Below are 21,361 nucleotides of genomic sequence, written 5' to 3'. Positions count from 1 at the left end.
GGGCATGAGGATTTCCAGGTGCTAATAGAAAAACACCATGGTGCTGTCTCTAGCAAATTGGATCTAATGTATCTTTGCTTTCCATCTGGCACTATTTAAATTTGAAATTGCTATTTCCTTGGAAGGGGATTCAGGACTGGGAACAGAGGTGGTTACAGCTGCTTTTTAAATAAAAATACCATTATATTTTGTTGCTTTTCATGTTTTCTTTGTCAGTGTCTAAAAAAGTGACCCTCGTGATCAGCTTTTTCATACACAAGGAATGAAAGAACTGAAAGTTTCCCCTCCTTTCAAGGAAATACCTTAATATGGATATTTGTCACCTAGTGTGTGTTAGAGACTTGCCCATACCTCATCTCTATGGAAGGCAGTGTAAGAGCCACTGGTAGCCAACAGTAACCTGACTGCTGATTTGGGGCAGGAGTCATCCCAGCAGATGACATCTATTGGAACTGTTCTATCTGAAGTGTAGCAAGTGCTAAACTTAGTGTAGTATGACTTCTAGTCCCAACTACTCCTAAATTCCAGTGATTTTAAGGGTCTGTCTTTTTAAGCTTTTTCATTATTTTTTTAAATTATAAAAAAAAAAAAACAAACAAACAAACAAAAAAAACCCCATGACTTTGGATTTTGCTCTGATGCTTTCTACTTTATTAAGTTTGCTTTGTTAGAAAAACAGGACTGTACACATCTATTAGGATCCATTAACCACCACACTTTAAATTGCTTTCTTTCAAGTCCAATAGATAATCAGTCTTTGTAACATACAAAAAAAAAAAAAAAATAAATACTACCATAGTACCTCCTGCCTCTGAAGTATGTTTTTGTAAAACTATGAAGTCACTGTAAAAATTACTGGAAGTGGTAGGAAGATCTTGCTTAATTATCCTGCTACAGCATCTGCTTTTAAATTTTACTTGCAGCACCTAAAGATTGTTTTACTGTAACATTAGGGTCTTTAAAATTAATAAATCAAGCTTTAAGATTTTGGTTTTATTTTTAACTGCAGTCAAGAAGGCTGAGGTCAATCTTGAAGTAGACGTAAGGATAATATTCTTGATTACTCAGCTGTAAGCCAGGGATGTCCATGCCAGGCTGCAAAAGGAAATAGTAAAATTTTAGTGCCAGTAAACAAGCTTGCAGGGTTCCCAGCTATGGTGGATTACTTTTGTGTTCCTCTTCCACAGGTGGAATGGAATTTTGTATTTCTTGTGCTTAAGATAAGAGAATTCACCACTGAGAATCTGGTGTTTGCTTGGTGTTTTCAGGCTGCCCAATGTATATAACATTGAGAATTCATGCTTGGCTGTTGGAAGTTTATGACCTTGTGTGATTCTTGTGAGCTTCACCTGCAGAGCAACTAATTTCTGTCTTCTCCCTGAATGCACTGGGAATCTTACATTTGCTGGTTTGGGGCTGTTTTAATGTTTAGTGGTTTGTGCACTCAAGACACGGTGATGGAGAAAGCAAGTATCTGCTTGCTTGAGTCCTAGGTAGAGGAATTTAGTCAATGACAGACACCCTTTTACAGGGGACAGAGGTGTCACAGTCCTAGCATTTAGTTGTGAATTCTTTCTTGTATTGTATGCTTATATTAAAGACTTCAACCTTTTTATCTAGAATGAGTGCTTCTGGCATTGCAAGGTGTGAGGAGCTGTCTGCTCCAGCCCCCTGGAGGGTGAGAGTGGTGATGTGCCTAAGCTGAGCCAGCACATGCAGTCATGTTCCAAATACCTCCATGATACTTGCTGCTGCCACTTCATCCAGGTGTTTGAAGACTGTGTTCAGGACATCTCTCAGGCGTTTTACAGATTTCTTATTCGGCTGCAGTAGCATTGCTTGGAAATTCACTGGGAGGCCATACCTTGAAACACAGCAACATACACAATCATCTCTTCCTGGGAGGGGGCACACCTTTCCACTCCTGCACACCTGCCTGTTCAGTCTCCTGGCACTTGAGCTGGTTCTGCACTTCCTGTACCATCTCAGTGGGGGTGTGCTGCCTCCTTACCTAAAAGCGCTTTCTTTTTTAAGCCCAAAGTCAACTAAATAGTGTATTTGTGTTTTCTGCTTCCCTGTTAGTGCCCACAAAGAAGCTGGTTTTGATCAACCAGGTTTTATGTCACCTTCTTTGTGGTCATGTGCATTGTCTAGTGTGAGCTTCTGGAGTGTGGCGTATAAGGGATGTTCCCTCCCAGGAAGGAACTGCCCGAGGAAGAGAGCTGTATTGACAGCTCCAGGAACCTCTGCTGGCACTGTGTGTTTACCCACTTACCTCAGGACAGATTCAACAAAAACTCTCAAGGCTTTCACATGAATCCAAGCCACAAATGCTTCACTGAAGTTCACTTTCAGCCAGCGCAGTAATGGGCCCTGTGAGAAGAGAAACAACAGCACTGTGACCCCCTCACTGTGAAGCAGTGAAGCAGCTCCATGGTACCACCCCTGAAGCCATCATGGGCTGCTGAGGTAATTCTCAGGCATGCTGTTAGAGGCTCACAGTTTACCAGAAACCCAAGCTTGGACAAACTGTGTTATCTATTCTGTGTCTCCATTTTCTGGTCTAAATGGAGCTCGTAGGCATCTGTTGGAACCATAAAGCCATCTCTCAGAGAGAGGTGCTTAGGAAAATCGGTAGCAAAAGCTGTCAATATATGGGGCCATCAACTTGATGGGCTACTTACATATTGCTGTTTCTTATCAGATGCTAATTTCATCAGCTCTTCCTTTTCACATTTCAGTTCCTTCTCATCAAAATAAAATTCTCGAACCATGAACCTGTAAGTGAATGACATTTACTCTCACAGCCACAGTCCAAGCAATAAGTGTGCCGATCCTGATCATTTCTTTTACTTCTGAAGAAGCAGGTACAGGATGTTTCAAAGTTGCCAGCCATTTTAACTGCTGAAGTCACCCTCAGAAAGCAAGCTTCCTGCTGTTAATCTCATGACAGCAGGAAGGGTAACTCCAGGATCTGTAGTTTGGTGCATAAACAGGGTTGCTGTGTCTGCTGCCACAGCTCCTTCCCACCCTCTCGTCACAGTGGCTTTAGGGCCAGCACCAGCCCAAACAGTAAAGAATTCCTAAAAAGCAGTGATGGATTCAGCTGTACTACACACAAAAGAATCCTCACCTTATCCTCATCATCTGTTTGCTAGCCTGGCCTGGCTGGCAATCAGTGCTGCTTACCTGTTCTCCCTGGCTTTAGCCTTGAAGTCATCCATCACTTTCCTAAATAGGGTCACAGTGAAGAGTCCTCCCTCTGCATCCTCAGTAATCATTCTGTGGGAGGGAAGTTCACTGCTGTGATTTGACATGGCAAATCCCTCATGTTTTCTTTACATTCTTCTTTTGCAGTTCTTTTTCATTTACCATACTGAACTTTTCAAGAACTGCTGTGACTGAAATAGGGAACAAAGACTTTACTAGCACCAGCCACACCAGTGTAAAACTCCCATGAGCTAAGTTCCTAAACCAATTGCAATACACACACATTCTGTCTGCCTGATTTCTTTGTTTCCTGGTTAGCATTTCCCCATCTTCCATGCACTTGTGGTTTTGAGACAGGCAGTAGATTTCTACCTCTGTGCCTTATGCTTCTTCCATTTCACATAACAGCACTGTCATCTCTTGTGCCCTTGATTGGACCTCATGGTTTGCAAGAGCTGAGCAGTGGAATATTTAATATTTAATTTAATTCTTGGAAGGATTTTTTCCTTCAGGTGAAAGGATAATGTAATATGGCATTTGCTGATGCAAATGACAGTACACTGAATGATCTTATTCTACATCAGGAAGCAACTGAAGATGCAATGATAGCATTTGATCTTTGTAGAAAACTGCTTTCATAAATTGCATATGTCTGACACATGCCTGGATTACTGCAACAAATTGTTTGTCTTGACACAAAAAACAAAGGCCTTCATTGAAAATAGAAAGAATTAGATTACTGAAAAAGGGAACAACAGCTAATTGTAAAAAACCCCAGTAATTATTTTGGTTTCCTTTCATATGCATGTCCCGTCAGTAAAGTAATTTTTTAATTTCAACTGAGAATGAGATTGGGCAAATCTATATATTAACATGGAACCTATGCATTAGATAAATTATTCCTTCCAGACTACAGCAATTTGAGGGACTGAACTATGCCAGGGATCTCTGAAACAAAACAGGACCTTAATTTGGGATTTCACTTACTTGGTGGAGCGAGGCACTACCATATCGGAGAGGGATTCATAGGTCTTCTGCCACTGCATGTAGCTTGACCTTTGAGCAACACACAAGTCAAAACACAATAAATAGTATATACTAGAAAGCAAATGTGTTGATAAATGTAGTTAATTAAGCTAATGGCTTAGGTAGAAAGCTTGGAGCTCTTTTCGCTGCATTATGTGATAAGATACATTAAGCCTCTCGTCACCAGCCAAGGAAATGTTTCCCTCAGTGCTGCAGCCTTGGGTTATGACATGAGGAAAGGCCCAGAGCAGGAAACTGACAGTGGGAAGAACATTGGTTTTGGCACATACTTTGAGGCTGCCACTTCAGGACCCACAGGCTGCCCCTGACCCAGGGTTTGGTGTGGTACATCTGCTACGTGCAATCCCAGAGCTGATCAGGTTCTACGCTGCAAACATGGCAATTTTTTTTTTTTTTTTAATTCTTACTGTTTCTGGTTTGACAACCCACTGTAACAGTTAGAAACCTCCACCCCATTTATTTTTGCTCTGCTCCAAGTTCATCTCAGTCTTTGTCTCTTTCTTTTGTGCCAGCACCACCCTTGGCAGAAACCATTCTTTTTCTCTTTGCTAACAGCTCCTCTCATGTCCCAGACATGGTGCTCGTAAGTTGCCCCAACCTGACCCAGTATGGCCTGGACCTGGCACTTAGACCTGAAACTGAATGCCACAGTGAGCATGTGTGCATGCACTATTGCCTTACTTTGGCACCACGACGAGCAGTGTGATAAGATACTCAGAATTCAGAACAAAGTCTTCTTTATGAACAATGTCGGCTAAGGTTCGAGTCAGCAAATTCCCCCTGCAGTGAAGAAGACAAAAAATAACATTAGCAGGAACCTAGCAGCACCACACTGGAGGTATTGTGCTGTGGGTATAGCTGCTAATAGTGTAGAAGGGAAGGAAGGATGTGGCTAAAGGACTTATCTGTACTTCTGAAACAGCCATTTAGTTATTTATACTGCAACTAAAAAGTACAAGGAAGAGATTAATACTATTGGCAGAATATTGGTGAGTAGCACTAGGCTAGGTTACACCCTTTCTCTTCATGAAATTACACCATTCTGCTGCTATTGTTTCAACAGTAATGGTGTAAAAAAATTGCTTGTTTTTACAGCTAGTGCCTGAAGTTACTACCCCACTCCCAATCCTTGCTGCATCTTGTGGAAGGCATCTGCTGTCTCAGGCTGCCAGCTGAGCTGCCTGTGTGACCACACTTTAATCAGAGTGAAAAATGTCAGTATGGACCTAAGCCATCAAAGACACCCAGCATGGCCCAACTGATGTGGAAAAGCACACAGAAACCCCTCCTGCTTAAGAATAGTGGGAGCAGCAGTCTCAAGTGAAGAGGAACCTGCAGGACAAGGTCTCTTCAGAGCATAAGCCACTTGACCACATTAAATCCCAGCAGTGCTGCATCCAGAGGCAGTGGATGGCCTGGGCTGGCTGGGCACGAGTGTCAGGCTCTAGGTGTGAATGGGAAGAAAGCAGCCACCCTCCCTGTCACGGGGCAGGAGTGAAGAAGAACCAGTAGGTTTTGGTCTGAGGTTCACTGTGCCAGTTTATATTTTAATGTAGTGTCAATTAACATCTGAAATGTTTGTTCAGCCCAAGCTATCTGGCACTGATAGACACCAGAGATACCAGCATTTAAAGGTGGATGTGACTGTGAGAGCAAGATAGGCTTCGACCACAAGGTCTCTGATCTTCCTTATTGCCTTGCTAGAAGCCCAGCATTGCTCACATTCCCCACATTGCATCTCTCCAGGTGCTTAAAGCTGATGTAGAAGCTCGAGAGATGCTGCAGGAATGGGCTGGGAAAATGAACAATGCCAAGAAAAGAGAAATGGGAGCTAATGTCCTCTTGTCCCTCCCTCCCATGATTATCCACATGCATGTGGCCTGGGACATGTGAGTAACACTGACTATGCTGAGCTGGAAGAACAGGTCATTGGTGTTGGCTTGGACACAGGAACTCATCAGAGAGAGGGGGAGATGAAAATGCCATATGGCTCTGCAGACCCTTGGGCACTGCAATCCTCACGTCAAGCAGAGCTTCATGAGAAGCAGCACTTTCTTGACAAAGTCATTCTGAACTACCCCCTGGAATTATTTATTTCTGTGGTTTCTGGTGCAGTTCAGAGTTGGTGCCAGGCATGCTCATTTTAGCTCCGGATTCAGAACAGAATTCCAGCAGCCCTGTGGTTTGGTTTGAGCCCCTGTGAGTATCTTCCTTGGGTAAGGGCTGGTTTCTAGGCCAGCCTGGCTGCAGTGCAGGAAGGTGAGGACCAGTGTCCTGTTCCCAGAGCAAGGGGCCCCAGCAGGAGACTGGCACGTATGAGTGTGGGTGTTGGGTGAGGGCTTGCACAGCATTATCTAAGTTGCTCTAAATTTACTCCTTACTGGAATTTACTATTGTCCCCAGTGGTACCCTGGAGAAAATCCAGATGTCAACTCTGACATAGATAAGGACTGTAAGCAATTGCAGAGAGGAGAGAGAACATTTAGGAAGCCCTGAAAGATCATCACATGGACTGACAGAATGAAACAAACTAAAATTAGAGTGGGATACTGGTAATACATAGATGCTGGTGAGGCAGGCACAGAATGAAAAGAGAATAGATACCTTTGCCTGGAATACTGTAAAGCTGACTTTCTGAAAAGCATTTGCAGAGCTCCCACAGGAACACTTCTGTCTTGCAAAGGAATCCACTAGTTGACCCAGCTGATCTAATTTCTGACTACCTGAAATCTCATCAGAACAATACAGTGCATTTGGTTTTGACTCCTTCCCAAGTAAAATCCCATTAGGAACTGCAGTCTCCCCAAGCCAATTCTGAGACATTCTGATCACACCAGCTCCCCTCCCACTAGTTTGTGCTGGGTCTGTAGATGCTCAGCATGCTCCAAAGCCAGGAAGAATTGTTCACACCAGAACACACAGCAGTGGGTGTGAGTATGCACTGTCCTCAGCTCAGCCATGCTGACATGAACAGGCACATGATATACTTACACAGTTTTTTTCTCCAGGTTTTCCAAATTTCCTTTAATATTGTTGTATGCAGCTGATCGGGTCTTTAGGTCTGCTTCTATTTGAGTCACTTGCTAAAACAAAGCAAAAATATGAAGTCATCTCAGTGCTTCAGATGTTACCCCCCCTCCACTACCTCTTGCACCTTAACAAAAGGACACACCTGTCAGCCCCTTGTAAAGCCACCTGATTCTGGCCCAGAGGGACCCCATGTCAGAATTCCCCTTTAGCAAAGCCTCCCCAGAAGGCAGGACTCAGTCAGCTGTTGGTGCCTCTGTTATAGCCACATCTAAGGAGAAAGCTCATAGTTTCATTTATTACCTATGTTGAACAACACATCATGCCTGCCTGAATGGACAGACTGTGTAAATAATTCACCCAGCCTGCAATGCATTTAATTTAATGTCTGGCCAACAAACTCACAAAAGAACCCAAAGAAAAGGAAAATACTATGGCAGTATATCAAAACAACAAAATGTTACAATGAAGGTGATTGAAGTGCAGAAAGCACATCAATGTACTCTAGTAAATCTGACAGAGAGCCATGTACTTACAGACTGGCTGACTTTAAATATATGTGTCACTATTATTACAGTAGAAATTAAAATAATGCCTCAGTAGAGAAAATCTGTGTGTTTCTAAGCCTGTTTCTGCCCAAATCAAAGGCAAAGCTCTCACTGACTGCCATGAGAGGAGGGACCAAAACCTGCCAAGAGACATGCTTCCCCATGCTGGCATCTTCTAAAATTTGGAGTACAATTTACCTTTGCTAATGCTTCTGATATGTTCTTCAATGGCTGCTTTATAGGATATTTGGCCATGTCCCACTCAAACCGTGTCAGGTAGCTAATTAGGTCAACTGCAAATGCAAAGAGATACATTAAAACAGGCAGCTTACCAGATGGCAGGTCAAAGTTTGAGTAGTAGTTCCCAGCATAAATTTGTTCCAGAAAAACTTCTAGTCCCTGAGGCATAACTTTGATTAAGATCAGAGAAGGGAGATGAACCAGAGGCCCACCCCATAGAAATCTTCATAGAAATCTGACCAAGACCAAATCTACACAGATTGTACACCCAGTCTAATCACCCTTCTAGACATCCCCAAACTTAGAAGCTGAACCAGAGACCTTTTCTACATTACACCTAACAGTATAGTACAACAATTACTGTAGCATTAGCTGTATCAGCAGGACACAGCAATGTGCAGACATTCTTTACAGCAGAAACAACATCACATAACCTCCATATTGATTATTGCAACATGCCTGAACTTAACATCAGAAAAATACTGGCCCAGGACAAGCAGGGTTGTTGAGAGTTTGAGCAAAGATGTTACTGTCTCAGTGATTCAGTCATATGCTCAATAGAAATCCAACCAGTTCAGGTGTGATGGGGAATTCCTCACTGGCTTTGCACACAGAGCTCCCACCTCAGTGATGCCTGTGGCCCTGCTCTGCCCTTTCCCTGAGGAGAAGGACTTGGGAGTTCTAAATGACAAGAAGCTCAACACGAGCTGGCAATGTGCTCGTCCAGCTCAGAAGGCCAACTGCATGGCCAGCAGATCAAGAGAAGTGATTCTCCTCCTCTGTTCTGCTTGTGTGAGACCCTTCCTCAAACACTGCATCCTGTTCTGCCATCCCCACCACAAGGAGACCATAGATCTGATGGAATAAGTCCAGAGGAGGGCCACAAAGATGATCCAGGAGGGTGGAGCACCTCTGCTACAAGGAGAGAGCTGGGATTGTTTAGCCTGAAGAACAGAAGACTCTGGGGGTACCTTTCAGCTGCCTTCCAATACCTGAAGGGAACCTACAGAAAGGCTGAACAGGGACTTTTCATAAGAGTGTCTAACCATAAGACAAGGGGAAATGGTTTTAAACTGAAGGAGAATAGATTTAAACTGGATCTTAGGAAGAACTTCAGTACAAGGGTGGTAAAACTCTGGAACTGGTTGCCCAGAGAATCTGTGGATGCCCCCTCCCTGGCGGTGTTCAGGGCCAGGTTGGATGTTGCTGCTTTGACCAGAGAGTTAATTCAGCCTCAGAGTGAAGTTTGAGTATAATTTCTTGTGGGCTGGTCTTCCAGGGTGTGGGAAAAACTTAATGAACTGAAATGCATGAGAAGGAATGTGAAAAGTTGTGTAATTGCCATGCTACCCTCAGTAGGCTGAGGGTACTACTACCTGTCTGGTGTGATACAGAATACCCTTGGCAGCAGAGTGCTCTCCTTTCCATGGGCTTCTCTCACCCTATAACAGAGTCAGTTTACCCTATTAGATTTCCCAAGCATGGAAAGTCTTGTGTTAGGAGGAAACAGGCTTCTTAACAAAGGGCAAACTGCCTCAGAGGCAGAGAGCACTGGCATGACAGTGTACTCCCTGTCTTTCTAAAACCACAGCTGTGTAAACCTCCCTGATATCCAATGTATGACAGGAGTCACGAGGCAAAGATTCAGCCCTTCCTGCTAAGGTCTGATCAGGAATCAGCAAATTCTGCTGCACAAGGAGGGTGTGGGAATGGGGCACAACTGCAGTAGGCACGCAGAGCTATCACACAGCTCCTGCATGAGCAGTTCTAGGGCAGTGCTTGCTCATGGTCTCTGGGGGTGAAAGCAGGGAGGTTAAAAATACTTGAACAATAAAATTCATGGTGCCCTTTCAGTACATGCAAGGATTTTATCCTGCTGCCTCTCTTCCAAGCTTTCTTGCTTAGGATTTGCTAAATTTAACAGGAATGAGATCTGCAAAGAGAATGGTATTACTGAGCTGTGTGAAGAAACAGCGTGTTCACTGGCTCTTTAAAAACAGGGACTCTCTTATTTACAGCTGAGGAGATATGAAAGTTCCCTGAAGGCCTACACCTGCCCTTTCTATCCTGGCATTCCTTGAATCTCAGCAGAATTCAAATGTTAGGCAGTTAAGCACAGCAGGAACTCTCAGCCCACTTCCCAGGCTCACTCCTGAGCAGTGCCTGCTGCTGCTGCTGCTGCAGTTCAGGCAGGCAGCCTGATCTTGGGGATGGCACAAACCACTGATGAACACATCAGCAGAACTGAACTTAAAATGCCAAGCAGACTAAGCACCCCGTTTCTCCTGGAATGCCACTCCTTATTAATCAAGTCACTTCTAAAAGACTGTACATAGCTGCCTATCCAGGAGAGATGCTTCTTCCTACCCCAACGTGCTCACAGCTGCTCAGGAACCCCACAGCCTGAATCTCTAATAACTCTGATTTAGTCTCCCAGCTCTTAGAGGTAATGTTAAATACTTGCCCTCCAGAACACTTATATCCTCAAAATTTTAATGTTCCCCATTTTGCCTTGGCTTGAGCTCATGAAAAAGAACGGAGTTAATCCACCACTTAACAAATTTTAAAATTGATTTGGGTTTAACATGACTATAAATGGAAGAGAATTTGGTCTGGATCTTTGAAGAAAAGTTTTACCTACATTTCACATTTTTTATTCTGTCATAATAAAAAAAGCTTTTCCTGCTGTTATGATATACTAGAATTCTCTTTATTACAAAAACACATTTCCCTTGTGTAAGACATCTCCACGTGTCTGCTTCTGGATTTTGCCACTGGAAAGTAGTGTGTGTGTTCTCTTCACTAAAAGTGCTGTAGTTTCTAGTACTTTGCATTTTTCTTCACATAAATCTAACCAAACACTTGTTAGACACACAGCCACCATATTCATCCGTTCCTGGACAAAACTGCTGTCAGCAATATATACAACTGAGATAAAATCAGAAAGCTTGTATGCTAAAACCAAAATTTGAGATGGGATGGTCTAAAGAGCCTGAAACAGGACCATGCAGCAAGATGGTGTGTCATATAATTCTGTTTCTGATTTCATGACATTGAGGAAGTATTCAACTTTAGGGTCCTTTTGCTAACCAGAAAGGGGAGGACAAAGAATTTGTACATTGAAGTTGGTGCTGCTTATGAAGAATAACTTACTAGGGGGATCCTCACATACTAACGCTGACTCAATTTTTTAAGATGCAGGCAATAATCTTGGACAGGTTAATGTCTTAGTTTAATATTATTTGTTTGGACTACCAACTCCAGACAGAGGACAAAAATCAGTAACACATAGAAGTAATTTCCACATCTTTCTATTACAACACATGCAGAGCTGACAGGAAATTGAAATGGCACAAACAGAGGAAACAAAGGAAATAAGTTAAACCTGTTGTTTCTCAAGTCATAGGGATATCGTGATCAAGCTACGAGGTTGTTACTTGAGAAATCCATCGTAACCTGATCACTGTATCTCTACAACCAGAACAAGACTTGCCTCTAGCACTAACACACAAAAATGCATGCTTGTGACAACACTGCAATCACCAATCCTCAACATACTTTTTAGACATTTCATTTTATCCTTTAGCCCTGAAACATAATAAGTGGGATTAATGTATTTGTCAAGTGGTTGCTCTCCTAAAAAATCAGTCCTATTTCATGCAAGAATGACATTTCCAAAGGAACTTCCTCCCCATCCTTCACACGGACAGATCTGAAGGACAACACTGCAAAGAGTCAAAGGCTGATGGGAGTGTGCACTTTTAAGTTATATGACTGTTAATTTATATGACTGTTAATAGTGTCAGTCTACAAGCCTGTAACACATCAAACTTTGCTCTACTTTTCCAAGATCGTCAGAGAGAAATTTGCTCTGAAATACACTTAGGGTCTAACAAAACACACAGAAATCTAGGAGCCATTAGTTCCTAAATTTAATTTTGTCCTTTACACAGACTCCCTTTAGGGCCTTAAGTATCATACTGGAAAATAAAGGGAGGAAATAAGTTCATGGAGGTTATAAAACCACCATATTGACTACTTGGAGATGCTGCAGGGGGCTCCCCGGGAGCTCTGGCATGTCAGAAGTGCCCCTGCCATCACTGTCTCTCTTCTCTGCTACACAACCACTGCCACTCAGGGCAGGACTTCACTGGAGGGCATCTCCTCCTAACAGGAGTAGCATTGCATGTCCTGTCAGCCCCTGGCACAACCTCCAGCCCTGACTCCGTGTTTTGGACCTGTTGCCTCACACATCCACTTGTGAAGTCAGAAACCCACAGTTAACAAGATGATCAATCACAGCACTGCAGGAGGGAAGGCAAATCACTAACAGATCACTGAGAGATGTCATGCAGCCATACGGAATGAGATTTAGCTGCCTGTGAGAAATCAAGACCATACAGGGCACAGAAAGGTGCTAGATATATTTAGGAGTGATGAAGGATGTCTCCTGCTTTCCTCTTTGTTCCTCAGCTCTGGTGTTAGAAACCAGTTCAGTAACAGATGCTGAACACTGTCCTGGAAGCAAAGTGGATGCTGAATAAAGCTCCTGCTAACTGTGAGAAAAATGGGAGCCTGCTAAATGTGTTCCTAAAAAAATTTTCTGATGGTTGTCCTTTCTAATGTGTCTCAATTCTACGTGTTTGCATTCTGAAGCAAATACATGCAGCAACAATGAATTAAAATATCCACATTTATAGCACCTACCTCCATTGGCCAGAAGATTTTCCTGGACTTTATCTTTTGAGTCCTCCATAACTTCTCCTATGTACTGGGCTATTTTCTTTATTACGCTTAGGTGCAACAAGATAAGCTTTGTTAGTGAAGACACAAAATTAATATATAACAGTTTCTACAATGATCTGATAAACATGGAGATACCCAAACAAAACACTTCTTAAGCAAGGCAGGTTAATTCGCAATTCAAATGTTGATAAGCAATCTATGGCATATTACAGAACTAAATACCTCATTTCTAAACATACTGATCTCCACAAACACATAGGTAATATCATCTCCCCAGTACTCTAGACTAGCAAAAGATCAAGATTCAGTCTTCTGTGTGCTTGTGACACTCATAGCAGAAACCAGATGGCAAGAAACCCATGTTTAAAACCCTAAAGGTAATGGAGGAACAAGAGGCCACATACAGACTAACACTGGCTTAAAATCTCTTACATGGGAGGCTGAATAAACCCTTATAGGTTTTGCAGAGGTAAGGTTCTTACAACATACCCAGGGGAAAAGAACAATATTCTCTTGGTTGTCAGTGAGAATTTCCTTCTTATTCCTCTTCCTTATGGAACTCTTCTCTTTAGGATGGTGCACAAAACACTCCTTTAAGGTGTGGGAGACCTAGATCCCAAACCTCCTTGTGTCTGATTCAGAGCAGTGAACTGAACAGAGCCTCTCCTGAAGAGCATTGTCTCCACACAATTACTTACTTTTTACTTATTCTAAAAAACGGGTTCAAATCCCTCTAGCAGAAGATCCCCCTGGCCCTATTCTAAGTACCTGCTTCTTACAGACCAAGAGTTTTTCTGGTTGTTCTGGCATCCCTCTGTACCAAGTATTCGCAGAACCTGGCCTTCAGTTCCCTAACTGTTCCAGGCTGATTACACCTTATAAAAAAATGCAACAGCTAAAAAGTAATTGCCTGATCATGAAACTGGCAGAGACATGAAGTGGAGCATAGTGACAGGCTTCTTCTCCCTTTCCGTCCTTACAGAGGGGAGACTGCTACATCTGCATATGAGCTGGAGACTGAAAGGGCCACCTCCACTGTTTGGATAAACTGTCTTGTGTCATCCTGTGGTCTACCAGAGTTCAAGAAAGGGACCTCAGGCAGCTACTATAAGAGCATCAGAGAGAAGGATTTTCTTTGATATGCTACAAAGCAGATATACAGGCCACTTAAAAGCGGTATTTCATGGAGGTAAACATTCCCTCTATCTCCGTTCCTGTGAAGAAACTCAGGTTTGGAAAGGTTTTACAGTCACGTGAGGGAGAGAAAAAAATTGAGATTGCCAACGCTGCTATTAATGGTATATTCAGAATTCATGCTATTTGGAGTACCTCAACCTTGAGTAGAAAAGACCTTGTTGAAGTATTTCAATATATAATGGAGGCTTATAAGAAAGATGGAGAGAAACCTTTCACCAGTGCCTGTACTGACAGAACAACAGGGGCAACTGTTTTAAACTGAAAGAGGGTAGATTTAGATTGGACATAAGGAAGAAATTCTTAATATTGGGGGTGGTGGGACAGTGGAATAGGTTGCCCAGAGAATTGGTAGATGCCCTGTCTCTGGAAACAATACAGGACAGGTTGGATGAGGCTTTCAGAAACCTGGTCCAGTGCCTGCCCATGGCAGAGGGTCTGGACTTGCTGATCTTTAAAGGCCCTATCCAACCCAAACCATTCTTCTCTGACCCTGGACAGATGCAGCTCAGAGCACCTGTAGGAGAAATCTACACCATTGTGCTCTAGTTCACAGCCCTCCTAGGGCTGTGCAGTTTTCCATCACCTGGCTGCAGCCACTTAGGAACCTGATGCCAGCTGAACATTTCTGGAGAAAGCTGGCAACAGGAAAGTGTATAAACCAGTAGCTTCTCCAAGGGGCCTGAGCTGCCTTTGTTACAGTTGAGTGGAGCTGGGAGTTAACCTGGCAGCTGGGAGACAGTGAGCCCTGCTCCCTCTCCAAAGGTACAGATGATGGGACAGGTAGGTATTTTCATCCACTCAACACTCTCAGCTGTTCATGTGAGACTTGACTCCCTTCAAGCCCACACATCCCAAGGGCTGGCAGGCAGGATGTGTGCCGTGGGGCAGAGCAATGTTCTCCAGTCCTGCCTTTGTCTCCATGCCTTGCATCCTGTGAAATGCAGGCAGGATTCTCTCATCCAATACATTCCCCATGCAAAGGCAGAGCACGCACTGCTGGTGTCCACGGCAAGCAGAATCAGAGAAATTAAACACCCAAACATCCAATAGCAAGCAGATTTTACATCCAACCCTTAAACATCTGCCTCTAGATGACATTAATCCCACCCTGAGCAAATATCATGCTCAAATGATGCATTATGAAAGGAGAGGGTTTCAGCTAAATTTCCTTGAGAAGTAGTAATAAGAACCTGCTAAGAGAATAATTCCATTTACTCTATTATTATGGCTTGGAAGACTCCTATTTTGTTTCTGAAAATTCTGTGATGTCATTACTTTAAGAACAAACCAAACAATCCAACCAAACAAAAAACTCAAACAAACAAACAAAAAAGCCAAACAAAACAAAAACCTGCAACACTTTAAATAATACTATGTAATATGATGTCATAAAGAGTGCTACCAGATAGGGCTCCAAAATACTGCACGGAAGAGAAGCCCTGCAATCTGAGACCACTGCAGAATGCTCTGCCAGCCAGCTGAGGACTTGGGAGAGTCCCCCTGTAAAAGTGAGGGGATCATCAGCTTGAGAGAGCTCCATGCTACCACAGGGTGACATGGAAAAACACTCCACCTCCCTGTGTAAATAAATAATAAAAGTATGGGGAAACAATAGATCCTGCAAACTCTTGCCCCCACTCTGCTGTCCTGGCAGGAGGCAGCGCTGACAGGTTTGTGCTGCCTGGCTTTACTGGCACTTGTGTTTATCTAGCAACACTTCAGCAGGCAGCTGTTCCAGAGGAGCAGGAACTGAATGACCAGGTCATCTGAACAGCCTCCTAACCCTCTGATGCCATTTGCTTACACAAAGTGTGAGTGCTTGGCATTTTAACCCCTGAATCACAATTTAGACATTAAACCCTGAGCATTTATTTAATGAAAAGGGCTTTTGGATACCCTGGTGGGACTTGATCTGTGTTGATTGTTTTCAGCTATTCCTCTAATGCATTTTTCTTCTTTTTTAACAGATTTTTCATACATTTTTCTTATTTCTAAATCCTTCTTGACAACCAACCTGGCTAGGCCCACAAGACAAGTGGAAAGAGTCCTGGCCTCAGCAGGTTACAGTAGAGAGGCCTCACTGACCTCTTTGCTCAGTGCCAAGAGTCATTACTGGCATTAAAGGGACAATTAGTGGAGTAAAGTGGCATTCAGCCTGAACATGTTGTCAAGACAATGGTAACAGAAAGGACAGGGAGCCTAGGAGGTTTGTACTGGCATTTCACTTAAAACTATCCTCCACAACCTCATGTGGATGCTACAGATGGCTTTTCAGAAGTGCTAATTCTTCACAAAGCTGGAAATTAGTGAAGGTCTTCTGAATATCAGGTCTGAGTGATTTTTTGACAGCCATCAAAACCGAATTGCCCAGCTGCTTGGCCACCTGCTGCCTTCAGCAGAGGCATCTTCATTAGAATAGAGAGCAGGTACTGGCACTGTCTCTCCTAAATTTGCTCATTACTGCTTCATTAAGCATGAAAACTCAATAATCAGAGGTCTGAACATGCTTACAAAGAATTTGGAGCAGTTTTCCCCACCAGATGGAGAGGGTTATAATGGAAAAGTTTTCTTGATGAATTAATTATTACATTGCTCTTTCTTGCTAAAAATCCTGAAAAAGTAATTCTAAGATCAACATTGTATGTTCCCCAGAGTGACCAAATGTAACCATCCCAATACAGACCTGTTGTAATACTAGTAAAGTAAAAAAAAAAAAATATCCTAAGGAGAAAGGTATTCTAGCAGACTTACTTTTACCCAGACTAGCTAGCATGGATGTAAACAGCTTGTATCAGTGTTCCTGTATGCTTTTGCAACCACCAGACAAAATGTATGAAAGTATCATGCATATTTAAACAAGCAAATACTTTTCGGTCATTGCCTCGACAACAAAGTCTACTTTGTGCCATGAATTATCTTACAGCCTGGCATTTTTTTCAGTTTGCTGAATTATATTATCCTTTGTACATCCAGGCCAGTTTGACCCAAAAGGCAAACTGAGAAATGATCAGCAAGGAGATCATGTGAGTTTTATCCTAAGTAGATTTGATACTAGTCCATATTCTGATTCTCAAGGATTTTAAAAGTCTGAGAGGGAGAGCTCCAGATTTCACTCAGAAGAACTTATTCCTTAGAACTCATGTATCTGGCTGGAAAGGGATAGAAGGCTCAAGAAAAGAATTCTTAGAAAATAATAAGGGAGAGCTCCATATTCTCCAAATGTTGTTTTACTAATTTAGGTTTCTGAATGGAGAAGGATGATATCCTTTAAAAAAAAAAATCTTTTTTAGAAGTTCCCTTTGAGAAATAGTTTTTCTAACACTGGCACTCTAACAGATTGCTCTGCAGAAAAAAAACTACCACTGACTTAATTAATCCAAATTTAAAGGAGTGGTCCTTTCTTTGCATTGTCTCCATGACAATCAACACAAGGGTTAAAGAAAGCCTATCCACTTTAGTCCAGTTGTAGTCTAGACTGAACTGATTCAGACTGAGGTGAACACAAGGACATTTCATCCCATAAAAACAATGTCTGTGTCTCATTTGTAGGTAGTAAATAAGATCTATTTTACCTTTCAGCAAAGCTATCAAGTTTTCCCAACTCATCTGACAGACCAACAAGAGCATCCAGTGTCCCCACCTGTGCAAAAGAGAAGAAGTAGGTGAAAGATGCACAAGTCTGTCTAAAGCTTCTGTTGGCAGAATCTTATTCACTTAGTGGAAAAGAGGAGCAATTCCTTTTTCCAAGATCTAGATCTTTTTCCAATAAAGGAAAAAATGTATGTGTAGTCTCATGATTACACATCAGCTTCTCCCTCCCTGTTTTTATTCCTGTATCATCAAGGAGCACAGACTGGTCTTTTACATGATGAAATAGTGACTAGAAGTGCACACAATATACATACAAATAAATCTGATGTATTGAGAGAAGCAAGGGAAGCAGCACTTATTCAAAAGGGGGTCTCTGTTTGCATTCCTTCTTATTACCAAAGACAAAGCCTCTCACTGAGCCATTTCCTCAACACCAACATCTGCTTTCTGCATGACTGTCACAGTCATAGTCTTATGTTCATGGAATTGCAATACATTGCCAAGCTTTTTCTGGTAATGTTGACAGCTTGGCATTATGGTGGGTCAAGATGAAAGGGAAGAAACAATTTTTTCATGGAAGAATTAGCAGAATATGGACTGGTTACATCTTCAGGCACTTCAAATGCTTTATTTCCCTTGACATTAATGGACTTGAACCAACAACAGCTGAGTAAGGCCCATACATTGTAAAATCCAGAAATCTAAGGTACATATGCAAAAAGCAGTATTTTTAGTCTGAAACACTTGTGTAAACATTTAGTAGGTTATTCTTTGAGAACAGGCCATGATCCCCTTTTGCTTGAATACTTATGCAAAATAACAGCTACAGCTGTTAACAGTCTTTTTTGGATTATAGCAGACCCTGGATGCACAGAGTGTAGATTTTTTAAGTGATGGGTGATGACAACTCCCCAAGGAACCAAGTTCCACATCTGTGGTAATTCCGTTGACTTTAATGCAGCATATTTGTATTTTACATAGCCACAAGCAAAATAAAAATAAGGTGCAGATCTTACAAAATAAGGATGAAACAGTGCAAAGATTTTTTTTTTTAAATCATTGATTAATACTCTTCCTATTCATAAGGTGATAGGAGGCTGGTAATGTAGCTGAATCCACACATACATCCATTTCCCAAGGGGTAATGTGCACCTATAGCACTGTTCTCTTTATCAGCAGTCTTACTGGCACAGTTCAAGATACTTAACTATTCTTGTTGTATTAACAAGCAAAGATATACAATGCTGCAAGACTTTCATGACTAGATGCAAACAGTACATCAAATGAAATTAATTAGTTATTTAACTCATCATTTTCACTCCTTATACATATATGCTTCCAGTGTGAAAGTCAGCTTCAAGCACAATGACTTCTTTGGTTCCTTATCAATTTTCAGTTTACTGAACACAATGCATTCCCTGACTGCAATTTTCTTTCACTCTCTGTGTATTATCCCAGAAGTTAAATCCCACATTTATCCCAAAAGTCTTGGCTAATGCTGCTCTATCACCCATATCCAAACCCTCTCCTTTTTTACCTTTAAGTCTGGAATATGGAATTTGCTGTTGCTGGACAGGTTGGATTTAGATGTCACCGTGTTGATTCTCTCCCATGCCTGCAGATTTGTTTTATCTCCAGGGGCAGAAATTAGCCAGAACTCCGACATCATCTAAGATTTCCCTTCACTCCTGGTCACAGTAGAAACACAAAGCAGGTAAGTGGCTGAAATATCACCACACAAAATGGGATTTTCCAGAAGAACAGGAAATGTTAGAAGAGATGGATGATTTTTTTTTTTCAGAAACACAAGGACAGTGAGTCAGTCCTGTGTCTCAGGCTGAAATGGAACATGACCTTCTCCAGAATGTCAGGGAAAAAGTGTGGCAGTTCCTCCTCTTTCAGGGTTGTTCTATCCAGTTTCTTAATGAAGAGCTGAAGCTGCCTCCTCCCCTTTTCCCTCCCAGCATGTTCCATTCCCCTTGCACTGGAAATCCAGTCTCCTGTGGAGTCTGGGAACTTCAGTAAACCAGCAAAGCGTAATTAAGGATTTCTGTTTGATAAACATCACCTCTCAAATTTTCGGACACTTGCAGGTAAAAGTGAAAGCAAGATGTAAAAAGACCTCTGCTGAACACGCAGGCTGCAAAAGGTGCCACTGGTAAGGCAAGTCACGGTGCACAGAGCCGGTATCAGCAGAACAACAAAGGTGGGACAGTCGCGAGAATCCACGGAGGAGAACCGCACCGCAGTAACCCGAACCGCTGAGGGTAGGACAGAGAGAAGCAGAAACCCCAAAGAGATCTCCTGAAGAGATCACGGAGATCTCTTCCCGGAGCTTCCCAGTGGCAGGGGACAGGGAAGATCTGACACTTGTCTCCCACCAACCCTCCGAGGAGTCTCCGGCTGCCCGCCCGCTGCCCAGGTCCGGTCCTTCCTCCGCCGTCCCCGGGGGTGCTCCGGGGGGGAGGTGCGGGGCTGCTCCTCGGTACACGCCGGGATGCGCAGCCCGGGGGTGCGGGGGGTGATGCTGCCCGCGGTGCCTTACCCCGAGCTGCCCGCCGCCCCGCTGCTGCCCGCCTGCCCGCCGCGGTGCCCGGGGCCGGAACGGGCAGGGCCAGGGCGGAGCGGGGCAGGGCCGGGGCAGCTCCCGGACCCGCCCGAAGGGACGCGAAGGGGATGGAGGGTCCTTCCCGGGGCAGGGAAAATGAGGCAAACCCTTAATAAGCCGGTAACAGCTCCAACTCCTGAAGCTTCCCAGCTTTCTGCTGTCTTTCCGTTTTAAATTCTCAGAAATAATGTAGAGGCCATTTGTTTTCATGAAACATTGACTGTCTTTAGCAAGTCTGAAGGTTTGGGAATAAAGAAACTTTTAGGAAACTGTTGTTTCTGAGACTTCCCCGGGTGCTTTATTTAATGAATGCTCATGTTCTTCAGGAGACTGCGAGGTAGTGATGCTTCCTGCCCTGGTACTGCTATTTCTTTAATGGAATATAGCTGTGGCTTTTAGCCTTTATTATGAGTTTGCCTTACATTGCTCTAAGTTTGCTTAAGATACTTGGAGCTTTTGTGGAGCTCATGTGGAGGAATAGTCTGCAGATCCTAAACCAGACATGCCCTAAAGGAGACAAAAGTCTAAGCACTTCCAGTTTCTTCCTTTGATCAGCATCTCTGCAAGTGGAAATTTAACCCCTCCATAGAGAGTACATGATGCACCCAGCTCTCATTTCCACTAGACTACCATACAGCACTTGTTCAACCTCTCCTAATATTGGTACTTTATTTTCTTCAAAGGACTGTGCATTTTTTTGCTCATAGTTCTGTGTATCAACCACAAATGAAACCCCACAAGAAATTAAAGAGCAGGATGCTCTCGGTTTTCCACGTCATCTGTCCTAAACTGAGAAGGTTTGAGTTGCTGGGGTCATGCACCAAAGCAGAGCTCTTGACACCAAGAACTGTAAATGAAGGCCCCTGGTGGGTTTAATTATCTCTAGCACTAGGTAGAAGCAGCTGATGGGAGACATCCTGAATCATATTCTTGAACTTAGACTACTCCGTTTAAATCAGGCTTTGGGTAGCTGATGTACAGGGCAAGGTCCTAGACTCTAAATTTATAGGCTCTTTAGTTTAGCCAAGGATTAATTTTCCTTTGCTTCTCTTTTAACATTTTTAGTGATATGTAAAAAAGCAATATGTGTGTGGAGGTGGAGAGACTGTACCAGAAGCTCTCCAGAAAGACACTGGGAAGATTTGTA

At 42.9% G+C, this 21,361-nt stretch overlaps 1 protein-coding gene across 3 annotated transcripts; it reads right to left on the bottom strand.

Annotated features, from left to right (window-relative positions):
• Nucleotides 1–628: 628 nt before the first annotated feature.
• On the bottom strand, nt 629–20,329 carry ATP6V1C2 (ATPase H+ transporting V1 subunit C2). 3 transcript variants are annotated; one of them, XM_071741900.1, is made up of 13 exons: nt 19,992–20,329; nt 19,144–19,294; nt 17,588–17,655; nt 12,780–12,865; nt 8,031–8,125; nt 7,249–7,340; nt 4,939–5,037; nt 4,198–4,266; nt 3,190–3,282; nt 2,685–2,778; nt 2,276–2,373; nt 1,735–1,864; nt 629–1,095 (listed from the first exon to the last, which is right to left on the bottom strand). In XM_071741900.1, exons 2-13 carry the CDS (start codon nt 19,273–19,275, stop codon nt 1,000–1,002), a joined length of 1,152 nt encoding a protein of 383 aa, XP_071598001.1. In that variant the 5' UTR covers nt 19,276–19,294; nt 19,992–20,329; the 3' UTR covers nt 629–999. The 3 variants fall into 3 exon arrangements, with proteins under 3 accessions (XP_071598001.1, XP_071598002.1, XP_071598003.1); XM_071741901.1 differs by lacking the exon at nt 19,992–20,329 and adding an exon at nt 19,461–19,772; XM_071741902.1 differs by lacking the exons at nt 1,735–1,864; nt 19,992–20,329 and having other exon boundaries at nt 19,144–19,772.
• Between the last annotated feature and the right edge of the window lie 1,032 nt (nt 20,330–21,361).

This window comes from Heliangelus exortis, chromosome 3 (assembly GCF_036169615.1).
Source record: "Heliangelus exortis chromosome 3, bHelExo1.hap1, whole genome shotgun sequence".
Lineage (NCBI taxonomy): Eukaryota > Metazoa > Chordata > Aves > Apodiformes > Trochilidae > Heliangelus > Heliangelus exortis.
The sequence above is the reverse complement of the archived record's forward strand: the minus strand, read 5'-3'. Positions and strand labels throughout refer to the sequence as shown.

What these genes read in the sequence shown, in the direction of transcription:
- ATP6V1C2 (XM_071741900.1), bottom strand. Translation starts at nt 19,275, where the DNA reads ATGATGTCGGAGTTCTGGCTAATTTCTGCCCCTGGAGATAAAACAAAT. An exon ending in AAATCTTCTGGCCAATGGAG is followed by an intron (nt 8,126 to 12,779) that starts GTAGGTGCTATA and finishes TTGCATTTGCAG; the next exon opens with TTGACCTAATTAGCTACCTG. An exon ending in GCTAAAGCCAGGGAGAACAG is followed by an intron (nt 2,779 to 3,189) that starts GTAAGCAGCACT and finishes ATTCACTTACAG; the next exon opens with GTTCATGGTTCGAGAATTTT.